Source organism: Paroedura picta, chromosome 5, assembly GCF_049243985.1.
Source record: "Paroedura picta isolate Pp20150507F chromosome 5, Ppicta_v3.0, whole genome shotgun sequence".
In the NCBI taxonomy this organism is placed as follows: domain Eukaryota; kingdom Metazoa; phylum Chordata; class Lepidosauria; order Squamata; family Gekkonidae; genus Paroedura; species Paroedura picta.
The window spans coordinates 58,699,334-58,718,502 of NC_135373.1; the positions used below are offsets into that span (position 1 = coordinate 58,699,334).

Sequence of the window (19,169 nt, forward strand, 5' to 3'; positions counted from 1 at the left end):
CTCATTCCACCAGGTGGGAGCCAGGACTGAAAAGGCCCTGGCCCTTGTTGAAGTCCGATGTGCCTCTTTAGGGTTTGGAGCAAATTCTGGTTAATGTTAAAATTATGAAGAACTTGTTAGTTGAGGGCAGGGGGGATTTTGAAAGGACAAGAGCTGCAAGGAATGAGATCATAAGATCCTGCAAATGGCTACTGATCACAAATGGCTCAATTTACATCTGCACTATCCTTAAATGATCTTTGGAAACTGGTGTGATCTCAATTCCAAGGCAACATCATCATTAAAGACAACCAAAGTTTTTTTCTGTCATCTATCTGAAAATCTTAATGCTTTTGTTCTGTATCCAGGGAGAGCTTTTGCCCTCCAACTGTAGTTACAGGGCAATTTATTTTGGTCTAATTTATAATAGGGTAGTGCCTGAGAACTTGGCTCTGAATCACAGAATTTCTTTTCATTGTGACTCCTGTATCAACAATAGTAAACATTATGCAACTAGAGCTCTGTTAACACTTATGACAATGGTGGTAAGAAGCAGAGAGAATTTCCCCTACTTTCTGTAGCAAGACTGATATAGTGCTAGATAGAAAATAGAAAGGAAGCTGTATATCATTTTCAGAAACCAAAGTATGACTTAGACTATATCCATGAACCAGATAGTGCATTTATAGAACAGCATGCAAGCATCACTTTCCTTTAGAGGGAAGGTCCTCTTGGAAGTTGATATGCTGTAGTTTTTCATTAGCAGAGCATGACTTCTGTGCCCCACCTTTTGCTGCTCCCAAATGGTACTTTAAGTGAAATGGGGGACCCCCCAGGAACATTATGAAGGTGGTGTTGGAATTTTATAGCAGGAAAGGGCAACTGACAAAAAATAGCCATCCCTCCTAGTTCTGTGTTTTGTTTCTGTAGTAACTGCACTACTTTCATAAGCTGCTTTGTGTCTCGTTTTGCTAGAATTTTTTCTCAAGAGGACATGCTCCTCAGTAGGGGGAAGAGGGGTTACTGTGAGGAAAGTGTGAAGTTACATCCTTTCCAATGCTTATAGTGATTTCAATGGACTTGAAAGTTATAACTCTGACTAGGATTGCATTTTTAGTCCCAAATTAAAGCCTTTTTAATGCTACATCATTATGTAATGATGGCCCCAGAACACCTAGCCACAGTGATCCATGCAATGGTCACCTCTAGATTGGATTTCTGCAACTGGCTCTACACAGCCTACCTTTATCGCTGATCCAGTCAATGATAATGTATTGCCTGCCCTGCTTCTATCTAAATAAGCACACTATGGGACTGAAGAAAAATGATATCTGAAACATGCTACGTCATACTATGACTGTTACTGATGTTAAGATTTGTTGATATAGTTACTGGAACACACTATATTGTTGTTAAAATTGATGTTAAAATTGTCGGCACCGTCCCCAAACTTACTTGTATCTGTTACCTATCTAAAGTTTTCTGCAGACTGCCCTGAGCCACAAGGGAGGGTGGTATCTAAATGCAAACAAACAAACAAACAAACAAACAAACAAACAAACAAACAAATAAACAAATAAACAAAAACCAATCAGTTGTAACCTGCCATCTTTCCCACTTAAGAGTCCCTTCCTCACTTCATTCTCAGTGTCGCATGGCATCTATTCACATGGGTCCCCACAGTTACAATCCAGTGATCAAAAGTGGAAATGATACATTGTCAAAATTGTAACACTTAAAAATAAGAACTTATACGTGTTCGTTTTAGCCAGTGGGCTATATTTCCTGACATTTCCTGACATTCTTGGTTTCTAGAATATATTAGGCAGGCATGTATGAGTGCCATCTGGTGTACATTTCACAGGATAGGCTTAACTGTCCTGATTAGATGCATTGATTTACTGATGAATTAAATAATTCTGTTAAATTCTACAACAGAGTGAATATGAAGATCCCCCGAAGTGTACATTAGAATTGCAAGTACAAGCAGATTTTACAAGATGAATTGTTAAAACTACATGTTCAGAGAGCTTCAGATTAGACCAAATTTTTGTATTTAAAACACTTCTTGTTGTGTGTATTGCCATCAAGAAGCAGCAACTGGCAGAATGGTCATTTTGAATCAAACCACTTCCTCCATGCATCTGTATCTGTGGGGACTCCCTTGTGGGGAATTTTGGATCATTTAAGCCAACCCAAAATCTGACTTTTTCAGCAGGCATGGAGATATACATCAGGTTCATCACTGGCACATTGATCTTTCATGATATGGAAGTGAATGGAAATACTTCTTGTTGTTGGTTGATATTAAAAATGATTGGAAAAAGTGTCAACAGTTCCATCTATTAGAATAAAGACTTCTGTTTAACAATGATTTCTCGAACCTACTAAATCCACTCCTAACAAAACCTGGAGGACAGGAAGACGAGAGTTCACCAAAGATTTCCTGAGAGTTTGGTATCTTTAGCATGCCAGGGAGGGTGTTCTACCACGTCATGAACCTCACAAACTGAACCAGCTCATTTGGCACCTAAAAGATTGTGATGGTTCATGGCTCACAAACTAAAACAAACCACATTTTCCTTTTGTTTTGCCCATCCCTAGAAGTTGTTGAAGATCATTGCTTATAGAAGTGACCCATGTTTATGATAATAACCTAATTGCAGTTTCCATGGCAACATACGCAAACTACCTCTGAAATTGGCTTCTCTCTTAGACAGAGAGAACTAATGCAATGAAAAAAGCACAGTCTGAATGTTGTTCCCAATCTTTCCTTTTATTGATTCAGGCCTTGATGGTGATGATCTTGTGTGTGTTGTTGTTTCTGATGCCCATAAGTAGTTTTTAATGGCATAGTTAAGCATGTTATAAAACCTTTTGTGTCTATTATGATATTTTTATAGTTGGCGTTGGGCAATGTAATAAGTGCATTGGGAGATAAAAGCAAGAAGGCAACCCATGTACCATATAGAGATTCAAAATTAACACGGCTCCTACAAGACTCTCTTGGAGGTAACAGGTAAGTGAAAAGTTGGAACTGATCCATGTTTGATGTGGAAGAACTTTCATCTACTTGTTGCTATGGAAACAATCAGACCTTAGATTGCATTGAAGTCAACACTCATTCAATATTACATAAATCTTTGTTTTGGGTGATTTACTGCATTGTAAGAAAATCACAACACAATTTCTTTAAGTATGTATGTTGTCCAAAATTAATCCCTTTCAACTTGGCTTTAGGCTGTGATTTGGGACTGACAGCATTACTGGCTTTAGAAGATGATCTCCCATCTTTAGATGGATAAGAGCAAGCAGTCATTGCTGTTACCATTAGGTCATTCACCAGCATTTGATACTATCAACCATGATATTTTGCTGGGTTGACTGCAGTCAGCATTTAGGGTAGATTGAATGCAGTCAACTGTCAGTTTTTTGCTGGCATGAAGCAGTTCCCATGGGAGGGGCAGAAGGTAGGGATACTGCATTGGTCCATTTTATCCCCAGTGTGCTTTAATTTATATGTTAAAACTTTTGGCTGAGATCATCAGGAACTTTGGAGACGGTTGTTATCATTGTGTGGCTGACACACAATATATATATATTTATTATCAACATCTCCAGAAGCAGCTCTGAAAGTCCTGGTGCAGTATCTTGAGCCTGTGGTCAAGTGGCTGAGGGTTAACAAACTGCGGCTTAATTTGACACGATGGACGTGGTGCCGGTTGAGAAACAAGTATTTGGCTGGCATTCATTTAGCAGACCTAGATGGGATTAAAGTTAAGAGGTTGGGAGTGCTCTGAGGCAGAATCTTGTTGATGAATGAAAAGGCTAATGTTAATGACAGACATACTTTGTTTGCAGACTCGTTGATTAGACTGTACAAACTTAGTTATGCTCATCCATGCTACCATGTTCTCCAGACTGCGATAACATGCCCTATGTGGGATTGTCTTTGAAGACCTCTCTCAAGCTTCAGTTTTTACAAAATACAGTAGCAAAACTGCCAGGGATCAACTGCTTGGAAAATGATTCTTCATTTTGGGGTCAATTGCACTGTTTACCTACTTGCTCTGGGACCCAATTCAAGGTGCTATTCATTATTTTTAAAGCTCTTTATGGCCTAAAGGTAAAGGTATCCCCTATGCAAGCACCGAGTCATGTCTGACCCTTGGGGTGGTGCCCTCTAGCGTTTTCATGGCAGACTCAATACAGGGTGGTTTGCCAGTGCCTACCCCAGTCATTACCATTTATCCCCCAGCAAGCTGGGTACTCATTTTACTGACCTCAGAAGGATGGAAGCCTGAGTCAACCTTGAGCCGGCTGCTGGGATTGAACTCCCAGCCTCATGGGCAAAGCTTTCAGACAGCTGCCTTACCACTCTGCGCCACAAGAGGCTCATTCATTATGGCCTAGGCCAGGGCCCCAATATTTCTGGTATACTCTCACGTGCTAGTAAAGTTCCTCAGTCTTCTCCTTATAGTGCCATATCATAGGGCTAGCAACAGCTAGGTCTTGGGCTTTCTTTGTGGCAGAACAGGCTGAAAGAGTGGGTGCAGAGGGCACCTTCACTGGATACATTTAGGAAAGTTTTCACACTAGTTATTTTTCAGACGGCATTGGAGGAGGGTGACCTGTTTCAGCAGATTTAGCGTGTTTTTTAAATTGTTATGTTTGATATGTTAATAAACCTTCATGTTTTATGTTATTTCCTTGGATGTTCTCACTGTTGAAAAGATGAGCTGCTTTTCCAAATATGGCTTTCCAACTCAGTAGTGTGCAGTTCAATGAGGTGGAAATAAATCTGCTGCTGTCTACGTAGCTCTCCCCCTTTACACAAACATAAATTTGCTAAATATTGAATATAGTTTGTTTTTAATGTAGAGCACCTGATTAAAATTAGCCTCAGAGCTAACAATCAGAGTACAAAAATGATAAGAGATTAGTATTAGGCTATACTTTTTTATACATTATGATATCAAAAAATAAAATTTGCAGTAAAGTTGTGATATAAAGCCTACACATAAACATAGAGGGTTGGATCCTACCAGTTCTTCTACTGATGTAGGAGAGAAGAGAAGCCCTTTTGATCCATGAAAAGGCTACACTGGGCATTGTAAGACATAAAGGGACAAAAAGACCATAAAGGACAGGGACTGAAGTAAAGAAGGGGAATCAGGTGAGATCATCAGTCCATTCTCTTGTGTCAGTGGAATGTCTGATTGATCTACACTACTGATTTTTTAAGTAATATAAATTAACACATTTAGATCGCTGAGCCATAATATCACTTTTCTTCAAAGGAAGGTGGAAGATTTTAGGAAAATCATTTGAAATTTGTTTTTAAATAAATATACACATTGTTAATAGTAGTAGAAAAAACCACTGGTGCCTTAAAGATTGAAAAAACTTCTGTCAAGGTATGAACTTTCATGAGTCACTGCTCACTTCAGATACCTTCAGATATCAAATTTTGTTAATTTTTAAGGTGCCGCTGACTCTTGTTTTTTACTGCTGCTACAGACAAACACAACTGCCCCTCTTGATCTATTGTTAATAGTGTAAGCAAAATAAAGTAAACTGATTATTAGAGAGCAGGAAACGGGAAGAAAACTAGAAATGTAGACTGGAACAAAGGAATAAGTTTGGGGAACTGATGTGATAACTAATTCCACAAACATGATGTTTTCAGACGTAACAGAGATCATTACTTTCCTGCTCTGCATTGGTCTTTGGGTGATATTTTAATGATCAGCAATTTCAACTAACATTGTACTATCATGTTCTCACCCAAGTTATCTATTAAACTAGAATTTACAATTGTACAGGTATTATTTTGATAAATATATTCATTTTACTGTTTATAGCTCTTTGCATTCAGACTTCTCTTTGGAAGTAGTTAAATATGTACAGAGATCTTGGGTGGGCTGGGGTGGTTTATGGGCTCAGGTACCCTTCAGTGAGCCCCGATTGTCTGAGATCTCAGAAGTTAAGCAGAGTTGGCCATGGCTAGTATTTGGATGAGAGACCCCCAAGGAATACCAGTGTTGTGACACAGAGGCAGTCAGTGGCAAAGCACCTTTGAACATTTCTTTCCTTGAAAATCCTCCAGGGGTACTGTAAGTCAGGTGTGACTTGACAGCACTTTCCACCACCACACACTTCAACAACTTCTATAAGGAAACAAACTAGGAGGTCAATTTTCATCTTCAGCCTGAGGTGGAATTCACCATCTGATGTGATGTGCTTTTTTGGTCTATGACTGTATTAAGCATTTTGCCTTATGCAAGCATATTTTTGTATTTATCAGGCAGGAAAAACCTGTATGGCGATATTAGTAAGGGGAAAAAACCCTCCCTAGATATATTATTATATCCATGCATCTCTGGTGAAAAAAAATGAAAACACCTCATTTTTAAAAAATCTGTGGAGGAGAAATGTTAACATGTCTTTAATTTACCAATGCATGCAGAACAGTTCTTGCCTCTTTGGGGGATTATGCCTTGATTAATAAAGCTGGCTTACTTTTAACCTGCAGCCAAACAATCATGATAGCATGCGTGAGCCCTTCAGACAGAGATTTCATGGAAACTTTGAACACTTTAAAGTATGCAAATCGGGCACGTAACATCAAGAACAAGGTGATGGTTAACCAGGACAGGGCTAGCCAACAAATTAATGCTCTGAGAAGTGAGATTACTCGGCTTCAGATGGAGCTCATGGAATACAAAACGGTAATTTTTGTTGGGTTTAATATACATGTTTTCATCAGTAGTAGACAAAGTAGATACTTTGTCTTTAAATTATGCATTTAAAAATATTAATTTTAATAGACATTTTTTAAAAAGATCCTTATGCATGGGCACCAAGCACCGCAGTCTTTTCTACCTGCACCTATGCATTGTATATCACCTTAAAGTAGGGCTGTGAAATTCCCCCTCCTGCATTCCTATTGACCACTGCTGCTCCAAGTGGCTGCTGGGGTTGGGTGGGTTAAAAATGGCAGTGTTGCTGGCATGACACCACTACTCTTGAGGAAAACCTGGAAGAGATAGTGGGTAGCTCTAGGAGTAGCTAGAAACTCTATGGCCACTCCCATTGTGTTCCTGCCCCCAGCCCTCCTACTTCACCGTGATCTCTGACTACTTTCCAAGTGCCATGCAGGGGTGCAGTAGAGACAATGGCCTCAAAAGCAAATGTTTTGTTTCCCAGTTTTATTTATCCATGATCTTTGCTACTGGTAAAATAATGGAAGTATTTTACAGCGTGTGAACCATAATTACAAGATAGTTGTATATTCCTGAGAACTTATAATTTGGTTTTAGGAACCAGATGAAATACATTAGAGTATTGCTAATCTTGTTAAGAATAGCCCTTAGTAGGCAATCTGAATAATTATGTTTACTTTCCCATAGGGTAAAAGAATAATCGACGAGGAAGGTGTGGAAAGTATTAATGACATGTTTCATGAAAATGCCATGCTACAAACGGAAAATAACAACTTGCGAGTAAGGATCAAGGCCATGCAAGAGACTGCTGATGTCCTGAAAGCCCGAATCACACAACTTGAGAGTGATCGAGCCAACCAGGTCCTTGCCAGAGCAGGTAGTGTATACAGTTGTTGCTGAAAACTGGCACATGACTAAGGGTCTGCAGTAGTTATCCATTGGAATTTATAACTTTGAAACCACCCTTGAGCAGAGTAGGAAGTTCAAGTTCATTTATTATGGCTGTCTAGCCAGTTTGTAAGAGCCTCTTGTGGCGCAGAGTGGTAAGGCAGCTGTCTGAAAGCTTTGCCCATGAGGCTGGGAGTTCAATCCCAGCAGCCGGCTCAAGGTTGACTCAGCCTTCCATCCTTCCGAGGTCGGTAAAATGAGTACCCAGCTTGCTGGGGGGTAAACGGTAATGACTGGGGAAGGCACTGGCAAACCACCCCGTATTGAGTCTGCCATGAAAACGCTAGAGGGCGTCACCCCAAGGGTCAGACATGACTCGGTGCTTGCACAGGGGATACCTTTACCTTTACCTTTTTAGCCAGTTTGTAGTACAAAAAATACAAAATTGAATACAATTTTTTAAACCATAAAATTAAAACTACAGAGAGTTCAAGGAATTATAATGCAATAAACACTCATTGACAGAGGGAAAAAGAATAAACCTGAAAAAAACTAAGAATAGGAGAAAACATTTAAACAGATTAAGAAGAAATTGTTTAAAAACAGCTGAGAATAATTGTTTTTTTAAATGTATTACCTAAGTAGAGAATAGTGTTTTGTGGAAATTAATACAGTTGTTAAAAATTTGTTAAATTTGTTTAAAATCATTTAGGATTTTGTATTTATTTGATGTAATTTAATTGCTGTTGCACAAAATTTTGCAGCCATTTTAGTGAGTTGAGGGTTTGTCCCAGAGAGAAATTTCCTCAGCCAAACTGCTTCTGAATCAAAAATAGACTCTTGTAGAAGAGGACTGATAGTCTTTTGATGGATAGAGATGTAAGAGGGGCACCTAAAGAAACCATGATAAGCACAGTAGTGATCATTGTGTGATACAAATTTATAGCCATTGGAAGAATCTTGTTACAGTCTCCTTACTTATATTGCTACAGAACACCTTTGGATGTTATGGTTGCCCCAGAGATGCCACTGAAAATAATGGTGATGTGTATACCATAACTCTTACCATTGAATGTGGTAGTATCACATAGACCGTTTATGCACTGGGAACTTCACTGTCCCAGCTCCCGTGCAGGAGCACAAATCAGGGGCGGATGAAGTACACTAGGCCAAATGCTCCCCCATGTGGGTGCAGGAAGAGGTGGGGCGACCTGCCACGACTAAAACTCAAACCTGCAGCCTGACATAAAACCTCCAGTGCGTGAACAGCCATAGAGACAATCTCAGTCTTTGCTCCATGTCAATGGGAAATACTGGTCAGGTCAGAGACCTCCTGAGCTTGTGTGACCTCTAGCTGGATTGAAGTGTAGAATTTGCCAGAGAAGCATTCCATTGACAACTGATTGTTCCTTGAATCAGGATCTGTTATGAAAAACCCAAAGCCAAGCAGGGATTTATAAATTTTTTGCCTTGCATCATCAGCTGTTTTCCAGTTAAGAAATCAAGATGGTAATCTTAGCCACTGTTCCACATGAGTGCTTAATTACTCCTGATTTTAAAATTAATATTATTGCAGCTACCCTTTTAGATATTTGGAGGCGCCTCACATCTCCTGTAAAAGCTCTCAAGTCTCAAGCTGTCTGTCAGTAACTGGGATTAAAACCAAATAATTTAAGTGAGGGTGAGCTCTAAAAAAGTCTAACCCACGGGCATAGGAATTAAGTAAATTAGAAAAAAATAATAAATTCTTAGGAAATCAAATCATATGGCTTTCAAATCTAAAAGAAAAGTAATAAACCAAAATCTAGTTGAATAGTCATTTTCTCCTTATAAATTGAAAGTAACCCCCCAAATGACAGACAATGCTGGGTGGGAAAGTGGACGTCTTGAAGGATAATGTTCTCTTCACTTTTGATTGAAGTAATTTGATTAGTGCTGACTCACTTAAAATCCCTGGGGTTATATTGGATTAAACATTATTACTGGAGCAGTCACTTAATGCAATTGCTAAAAAGTTTTTTTTACCAACTTGGCCTCACTCACAAGATGGCTCCTTACATTGATATAGTGGATCTAACCACCTGGATCCAAGCCACAGTAACACTGAGACCGTCTGTTATCAGGACCTAGGCAGAACAGGCATATTACACTCATTCTACAGACACTCAATTGGCTGGCCATTTATTACCAGGCTCAATTTAACATATGTCTATCACATCCTTCATGACCTTGGTCCCACTTATCTGAAGGAATGCCTCTCCCCCATGCTCTGCTGTATCAGCTTCACATCAACAACTGCCTATAAACCTCCTTTCCTCCTTTGTAGCCCCCACCCTATGGAATGGTCTACACCAGGAGGTCAGGAAGGCCCCCATTTATGCAAAACTGAATTATTCAACAAGACTTTTATGCATAGGTCACACTGTACAAAATTATTCACAAAGTTACTTGGATAAATTATTAGGGACTGTGATTTATACTGTATATAGCTTACTGTAACACAATTTTTGCATTGCTTAATATGTATGTTTCTGTTTTTTCTGCTTCGTTCCAGATTTCTGCAATCCTGTTTATTTTGTTGATTGTACTTGTAATCTGCCTTGAGCCTATGAAAAAGACAGACTATAAATACAATATGTAATACAAATCAATAAAAATAAGAAATTACCTAGGGCAGCCCAGTTCCAATTATTTCTGAATGAAGTGGTATGCTTGGATCCTTTCCATTTGTTTTCAGGCCTGGCTATGAGACTGAAATAGCCTTGGTTGTCCTGATAGATGACCTGTGCCAGGAGGTGAATGGGAAGTGCAACCCTGTTGATCCCCCTTGGACCTCCCAGTGGCTTTTTCAGACCTCTAATCATGACATCTTTCTGTTGGGGATGGGACCAGAGGGTGACATTCTGAGATGGTTTCAAGCCTACCTTAAAGGTAGTTTTTAGACAGGAGATAGTTTCTTGGTCCTTTGCTCCCCTGGCCTCTCAGGTTCTGCAGGGTTCCATCTTGGCTGCGCCCCACGCTTTTAGAATCTTCATGAAAACACTGGAAGAAGACATCCAGGTATTTGGGCTGTTGTCACTAATACACAGCTCTATCTCATGCTTCCAGTGGACCCCTGGGAGCTGGGAAATTGTGAATCACTCCCTGGAGGCAGTTTGGAGAGCCAATAAACTGAAACTTAATTGTGATTAAATGGAGGTGCTACTGGTGGGCGGAAGAATTGATCCAGGAATTATGGTTCTCTTGTTCTGTGTGGGGTTGTACTCCACCCTAAACGAACAGTTTTGTAGCTTGAGGGTGTTGCTGGAAATGAGCTTCCTGTTGGATAAACAGGTGACAGCAGTGACTAGAGGTGACTTTCATCAGCTCCAGCTGACAATCCAGATGCAGCCTATCCTTGGTGGAAAAGTTCTTCCCATTGTGATACATGCCCTGATAGCATCTACATTGGTTGATTGTAGTGCAGTCTATGCTGGGCTGCTTTTGAAAAGTGTTTGGAAACTAGAGATGGTATGGAATGCTGGGGACAGAATGCAACCTGGTGTGGGTCATAGGCCGTATACCGTTCCAGTCTTGTTTCATCTATGTAGGCGTCTGGGTGCAGTTCATGATGTTGGTATTAGCATTAAAAGCCTTATATGGCTTGGGACCAATGTATCTTAAGAAATAGCTACTCATGTATAAATCTTTCCAAACACTGTGTAATTTCTTTGGGTGGTCCCACTGTCTGATGTTAGATAGGTGACGACCCAAGAAAAAGCCTTCTTGGTTGTGGCAGCAGAATGATGTCACTCTTTCTCTAGGAAGTTTCCTCTGTTCCCCTTAATAATCATCTTCAGCCAGTGGATGAAGATCTGTTCTATTTGTCATTCACTCATTGCCCTTAGTTTCTGAATGTGCGTTTTTTTAAATGTTATTTTTGATTTGTTTTATGGTACATATTTTGTTGATTGTTGACTGCCTTGGGACCCGTAAGTTGGATCAAAAGGTGGCATTAAAATATTTAAAATACATTTTAAACCTTTGTTTGTCAGTTGGGAAATTCTGCTGACAGAAGTCTCTTCCATCAGCAGAATGGACTCCCTTGCCTCTTCTCTCCTTCTGTGGCCCTGACATTGCTTCTAGGGGAACAGCATGAGGCCAGAGTTGGGGTGTGCAGAAGAAAGAAGCAGTTGGTGAAAATGACCACCCTTTCTGTTAGTAGAAATGTACATTTAAGCCAGTTTATGTCCCCATTCCATTCAAAAGAATTCTTTCATTTGTCTTACCATCCACCTATGTTAAATATACTTTCTCTTACTTTTTTAAAGGAGAAGGAAATGAAGAAATTAGTAACATGATTCATAACTACATCAAAGAAATTGAGGATCTCAGGTATTTGCATGGCATACTGTTAAAATTGTGGCTCATTATTTATTTATTTATTGTACTTATATACTGCCTTAGTTTTTCATAATAATAATAATAATATTAAACTATAACAGAGGTAACAGAGTATAAGGATGCAATCAGGTTCAGAGGAGAACGCATGGGTGGATTTCTGGAAGGGAGGGAGCAGGGGCCCTGTAGATATTGCTGGTCACCTAGTCTCAACCAAATGCCTGGTGGAAGAGCTCCCTTTTGCAGGCTCTGCAGAACTGTTTTAGCTCCAAGAGGGCCCTGATCTCCTCTTGGAGCTCATTCCACCAGGTGGGGGCCAGGACAGAGAAGGCTCTGGGCCAAATGTGGGTCCTCCATGGTGTTGCTGTGAAAATCCTGACCACTGCATTTTGGACTAGCTGTAGTTTCTGGATTAAGGCCAAGGGCAAGTTACAGAGCAAGTTAGAGCAAGTTACAGAAGTCCAGTCTAGAGGTGACTGTTCCATGGATCACTGTGTCTAGGTGTTCCTAGCCTGTGTTCCTAATTTGTATATTTCAAAAAGCAGAAGGTTCTCTGCTTAGCTGTACCTGCCTTTGGAGTTAAAGGGTACCATTTTCTTATGTAGTACAAAGGAGCGTTGGTGGTAGCCTGTATGGAGGGTAATTCACTGGATGGTATTTCTAAAGCTGACAAGGGGAATGTATGTCCTCCACATCATTCTAATCAAACAGCTACGTTTCTAGGAAGTACCATTATGATTAAACTTGGCTGGTTCCTCCATTACAACAGCGTTAATCATATTCATAAATAACAATGCGTAAGTGAAGGAAGTGGGAAGTGTTAGAGATGCAGTGACTGTCACTGGTTCTAGAATTAATCAGTACTTTTGGCATTGGCAGTACTGTGGCAGTACTTTTGGCATTGGCAGTACTTTTGGCATTTGGCAGTACTGTGGCATTGCTAGCTTTTATTCTCTATCTATACATGTGTTTACTCCCCCCTAGCTGTTGTTTCTAGACAACTATAGGCACCTCTTTCCCAATACGTTTGTTTTAATCTTGAATGACTGTTTATGAATACTTTACCCTTCTGGGAAGAGTCAAAAACAATACTTTTAAAATAACACGTGTGTAAATGACCCAGTGTGACACATTCATATAGAAATAGATTTTTTATGAAGAAGAAGAAGAGTTGGTTCTTATATCCCGCTTTTCCCTACCCGAAGGAGGCTCAAAGCGGCTTACAGTCGCCTTCCCATTCCTCTCCCCACAACAGACACCCTGTGGGGTGGGTGAGGCTGAGAGAGCCCTGATATCACTGCTCGGTCAGAACAGCTTTATCAGTGCCGTGGCGAGCCCAAGGTCACCCAGCTGGTTGCATGTGGGGGAGTGCAGAATCGAACCCGGCATGCCAGATTAGAAGTCCGCACTCCTAACCATTACACCAAACTGGCTCTTATTCACATGAAAGAGATCTTTTTAAAGAATAGAGCATCCAAAATATTTAACTATACATTTTCTCTCTTAAATCATTTCTGTCTCTGTAGGGCAAAATTGCTTGAAAGTGAATCAGTGAATGAAAACCTTCGGCGCAACTTGTCGAGAGCTTCAACGAGGTCAACGTATTTTGGTGGCCCCTCAGCCTTTTCTGCTTCAATGCTTCCTTCTGAAAAAGAGACCATTGAGATCCTTGATATAGCTAAAAAAGATTTAGAAAAACTGAAGAAAAAAGAAAAGAAGAAGAAAAAGAGGTACTGCTTAAATATATATATTCTCATTTTGTGGCTGTTTTGTAGAGTGTCATCTAACAAGGAAGTTTTGAGCAACATGACACAGTCTTCTTTTGTCTACCTGCTAGTGTAAATGCAGACAGATAAATCTTGCAGGCACTTTTACAAATATTTAATTGTATTGTCTGCAGCACAATTAGTCATAGAAATTATTCCTGGAATCTTAATATTCAGCTTCTGTGAAGCTACATTTTAAATTAACTATTACATGGAGTTATTTTTACATTTCAGTTACAAAATTTAATTTGTACCAGGTATAGTTGCTTGGCCTGGAAGTCTCATTTAGGAACGACTAAGGTTTAGTTGGTAGTTTTTAGAATTCCGTCTTTTGCTTTCTTCTTGTTCATCTTCAGTCTGCTTTGCTACATCATCACTACATTTATCATGCTGCCTTTTTTCCTTTTGTTTTTTCTTAATTTTTCTAACCCATTGAAATAACCATAAAGTGCAAAAAAAATATTGGGTCAATAAATAAAACGAAGATGAATTAATTATGAGCAAGTAGGCAACAAGCATTGCTTGCTTCTCAGATATTTGTATTGAGCCTGACTGTTGCATGAGAAACATATAAGAAAATGTGCAGTCTTTACTTCCTATAAATAGATCAGCAAAAGCAAACTCCTACAAGCAGCATTTGATAAGCGTGCATATTGAATGCCATCAGTTTTGTTGGTTTGTCTTTCTTCATTTCTAAAAATTTGGGATCTCTTAAAAAACAAAGCAAAATATAAACCCTCTTAACAGTTTTAAAACCCAAGTGTGTGGAAATGGCAGTTTGGTCAATCTAAGATGAGGGCCTTCTTGACAGCAGGAAGGGTTGGCCGTAACTTACAGTGTTTTGGTATCTGGGATAATAATTTGAGGCGTAGCTCTCTTTGGAGACTCCTTCCCTCCCCACAGTTTAGGTGAGCCCTTGGTTTCTCTTGCCCTTTAGTTATAAGTCCTTGCAGTCAAATAGCCATATGCTGAGAGGGGTGTGTAAGGTTTGAGGATAAGACCATGAAGCCTACATTCTCTTATGGTGATTACATTATTAAATGATAGTTGCAGTAGTTTACATCGCCCTAGGTCATTATCACCAGTTTAGTATTTATCCTCCCCAAATACCTGTCTGAGGTAGGTGTGTGTGTGTGTGTGTGTGTGTGTGAGAGAGAGAGAGAGAGAGAGAATTTACTACAATTTTTCAGAGTATGGAACCCAGAGTTTAGTGGGTTGAGTGGGTGACATAGCACATGTTTAAGCAGCAGCAGAAATCAAGTTGAGAATTCGGGGCTGTCCACATCTGCTGTACTAAAAGGAAGGAAGACTGGATTTCCATTAAACTTCTCTTTCCCAGTTCATCTTTTTCATCTCTCTGAATGTGGGCTTTAGTTTAGTAGGAAGAAAAGGCAGGTATGCTTACTTTACAAGAGGTAAAAGTTTCTCTGAAATATGGCTTTTTCTAATTTTCACCTTAAATATTTTACTTGATGATTAACACGATCTGAACACAAAAGTCACTTCAAAATTCACAGCAGTTGTTTTCATTTATAGCCAGGAAACAAAAAAGAACTGGATCTGTTTTGGTCTAGATATGTTCCGTGCGGCTGAAGGACTCACATCTCAGTCCCTTATGATTTAAAATTCACTATCTGTGAACTGGTATAACTGGATTCATGGATATTCTCTTCTCGTGGTTTCATGTAGATGTTAAATAGAACTGAAGGCAGAAGAGTACTCTGCAGGACTTTACAACATAAGTGCAGTGGGGTCAAGCAGTGCTTCCCCTCAGCTAAACACTACTTTCTGGAAACAACTAGTTCGGTAGAAAAGCTGGTTTTTTTATACACTGCTTTTTACTACCTGAAGGAGTCCCAGAGTGGCTTACAAACATCTTAGCCCCACAACAGACACCCTGTAAGGTAAATGGGGTTTAGAAATCTCTAAGAGAACTGTTCTGTCAGAACAACTCTAAGAGGACTGTGACTAACCCAGATCTCCCAGCTGGCTGTGTGTAGAGGAGTGGGGAATCTAACTCATCATCCAGATTAGAGTCCTCCATGCTTTAGCCACAACACCATGCTGGAACAGAATTTTTGGATCTAATGCATAAGACTTCCTACTCAGCTAATCCGTCCTGAAGGATATTACGGTTGATAGTACTGAAAAAAGTCAAGAAGGCAAGGAGAAATCAGCAAGATCCCTCTTCCCCTGTTGTTTGTCCAACAAAGATTAACATTCAGGTTGAGCAAGGCCCTGTCCCAAGCCTATGCAACAATCTAGATTTTGTATCTAGATGTACATCATCCAAGACTGACATAGCATATTCACAAGTTCGAGCACTTTCCCCAGGGATCGAAAATTAACCACGATCTTATGGTTGTTAGATGCTCTTGTTTCCAGGGACAGTCTTCACAGGAGAAGTATCACAACAGCTTCCTTCAAAGTGACCAGAACTCCCTCCTCCTGAAGAGCAAGGGAGAGACTTCTCTCAGCATGTCCTAGCTAATCATGTGGAACATTTGTAGAATTATTTAGCCGTTAATGAAATAAAAGTTTTACAATACCATAAAGCATTTACTAAAGCTATTCTAGAATTACATATCCTCATCTGCTCTAAATTAAGGTGTCATAATATAATCATCTTCTCCTTTTACCTAATAGTTATATATCCCAATCTCAGTCAACAGTTGCAATGCCATCTTTAAAATTCCAGCAGTCCTTTAACAGAAGGAATAAACCTTCATTTTACTACTCTGCATCTCTACTACTGTGCATTCATTAAATGTAGGCATGCATTTCTTTATTTCCATTGCTTCTGAAGTGTGTTTTTTGTTTTGTTCCTAATAAGTAGTCATAGACATATGTTGAATTCTAAATTTTGTCCATTCTGAAAGTTGAGTTGAATTCTCCAGGTTTTCAGTGTGGATTAAGTTATAAATGTATTGTTTTTAACATCATGGCTGAATATTTTCTGCAAATTGTATTATATTACCTTTGTAGCAAAATAAGTGACTAAAACAATACAATAGTTTTGTACTCCTAACAAAGGTAACTGTGTTCTCATAATACAGTTTAAAGGCAGTACTTCTTGAAACTGAAAAATATATGCAGATTACCCATGTTGCTGAATTGAGGGGACCATGGCTCAGAGCATCTGCTTGGCATGCAGAAGCTTCCAGGTTCCGTCTCCAGCATTTCCTGTTAAGGATTAGGTTGTTAGTGATGTGAAAGACCTCTGGATAAAAAGCTAGAGAGCTGCTGCCAGTCTGAGTAGACTGTACTGAGCTCGATGGATCAATGGTCTGATTCACATATTTCAATATTATTTCTTCGAGAAGCAAAAAGGGAGATCTCTTTTGTAACCACAATCATATTACAGAATCCTTGTTTCCAAAACCCTGTCTGCAATAATTCTCAAACTGGGCATGTGTGTTCCTGTCCCCTTGATGGTATGCAGATGGAACTATCTCGGTTTCCTAGGAACTTAGGGAAAGGGATGAGCTATGTTTTCTTTACTTTTGAAGGATGGGAGCTGATATAATTGCCACCACTTGCAGCCATGTACCTTTCAGGTCACTTGAGAGCTATAGCCAGAAAGTGTGCTAGATTCAGATTCAGATACCTTTATTGGCATAAGAAGAAAGTGTGCTATTTAGTTGCTGATTATTAAATAGGTCAGCACTAGGAACTCCCACTACAAAGGATTTCATCATATAATAAGGAGATGCTACTCTACACTTTTATACAATAATAGTTAGTGGCAGTTTTGCATGGGATACTGGAAATTCATGAGTTGGTTGCTACTAGTCTGGTTGTGAACAGCACAGAAAACCAGCACAAAACCTACCCAAGGAATAATAATAATAATAATAATAATAATAATAATAATAATAATAATAATAATAATAATAATAATAATAATAATAATAATAATAATAATAGTTGGTTCTTATATGCTGCTTTTCTCTACCTGAAGGAGTCTCAAAGCGGCTTACAGTCACTGTCCCTTTCCTCTCCCCACAACAGACACCCTGTGAGGTGGGTGAGGCTGAGAGAGCCTTGATATCACTGCTTGGTCAGAACAGCTTTATCAGTGCTGTGGCGAGCCCAAGGTCACCAGCTGGTTGCATGTGGGGGAGTGCAGAATTGAACCCGGCACTCCAGATTAGAAGTCCTCACTCCTAACCACTACATTAAGCTGACTCTCTTTTGTGGCCCTGTAGAATCAGCTATGAGCCTCTTGTGGCGCAGAGTGGTAAGGCAGCCGTCTGAAAGCTTTGCCCATGAGGCTGGGAGTTCGATCCCAGCAGCCGGCTCAAGGTTGACTCAGCCTTCCATCCTTCCGAGGTCGGTAAAATGAGTACCCAGCTTGCTGCTGGGGGGTAAAACGGTAATGACTGGGGAAGGCACTGGCAAACCACCCCGTATTGAGTCTGCCATGAAAACGCTAGAGGGCGTCACCCCAAGGGTCAGACATGACTCGGTGCTTGCACAGGGGATACCTTTACCTTTACCTTTTAGAATCAGCTAAAGAGCCTCTTGTGGCGCAGAGTGGTAAGGCAGCCGTCTGAAAGCTTTGCCCATAAGGCTGGGAGTTCAATCCAAGCAGCCGGCTCAAGGTTGACTCAGCCTTCCATCCTTCCGAGGTCGGTAAAATGAGTACCCAGCTTGCTGGGGGGTAAACGGTCATGACTGGGGAAGGCACTGGCAAACCACCCTGTATTGAGTCGGCCATGAAAACGCTAGAGGGCGTCACCCCAAGGGTCAGACATGACTCGGTGCTTGCACAGGGGATACCTTTACCTTTACCTTTACCTTTAGAATCAGCTGTCTTGAGACCTACGGTAGTCCTGGATAGTCAATCTAAGATGATGTTTAAAAGGAGTAGCTGATGTGTCTCTCAGTGTATTTTTTTGTGGGTCCTAGAAGATGGAGATCTTTGAGGCACTCCAGGCTTACTGTGCAGTTTGAGGGGTGCTGTCCTGGACATGATAGTGAGGAAGATAGGGAAGTTTGGGGATCTGTGAAAATTTTAATATCAGAATGCAGGTCCCTGGTTGCTAAAGTTTGAGAACCGCTGCCTTTTCTGTATAATGTTAATTGATCACACCCTTTCAAGCTTATTCTCCAAAACTAACTTTCAGTGAGTCTCCAAAGAATGTCCCAATCCATGCAGTTGATAGTACCAGTACTTCTTAGCTACACCAGGAGAACCATGCCATGTGATTTCAGACCTTCCTGTAGTATGAGGTAATCATTGAAGGGACAACAAGCTAATGCAGATAAGTTTCAGTTGAAACAAACGGTCACCAGGTGCCCTTTCCTAACTACAATTGCTTGGTTAGGGAACAGAATAACTGAAATAATAATTGCTGTGTAGTTAGCAAGATATCTCTTCAGCAATCTTCCATTTCAGTTCCCTATCCAGCTATGGAGAATGTATTGC

General features: G+C 40.0%; 1 protein-coding gene across 14 annotated transcripts in view; it reads left to right on the plus strand.

Moving 5' to 3' along the window:
- Positions 1 to 19,169, plus strand: part of KIF21A (kinesin family member 21A) — a 118,465-nt gene that overhangs the window by 46,614 nt on the left and 52,682 nt on the right. For all 14 annotated transcript variants that reach the window (XM_077338203.1, XM_077338209.1, XM_077338215.1 and 11 more), the window contains exons 7-11: positions 2,883 to 2,998; positions 6,515 to 6,710; positions 7,392 to 7,581; positions 11,903 to 11,966; positions 13,499 to 13,702. In XM_077338203.1, the coding sequence (XP_077194318.1) occupies positions 2,883 to 2,998; positions 6,515 to 6,710; positions 7,392 to 7,581; positions 11,903 to 11,966; positions 13,499 to 13,702 (770 nt within the window). The remainder of the gene's footprint in view (positions 1 to 2,882; positions 2,999 to 6,514; positions 6,711 to 7,391; positions 7,582 to 11,902; positions 11,967 to 13,498; positions 13,703 to 19,169) is intronic.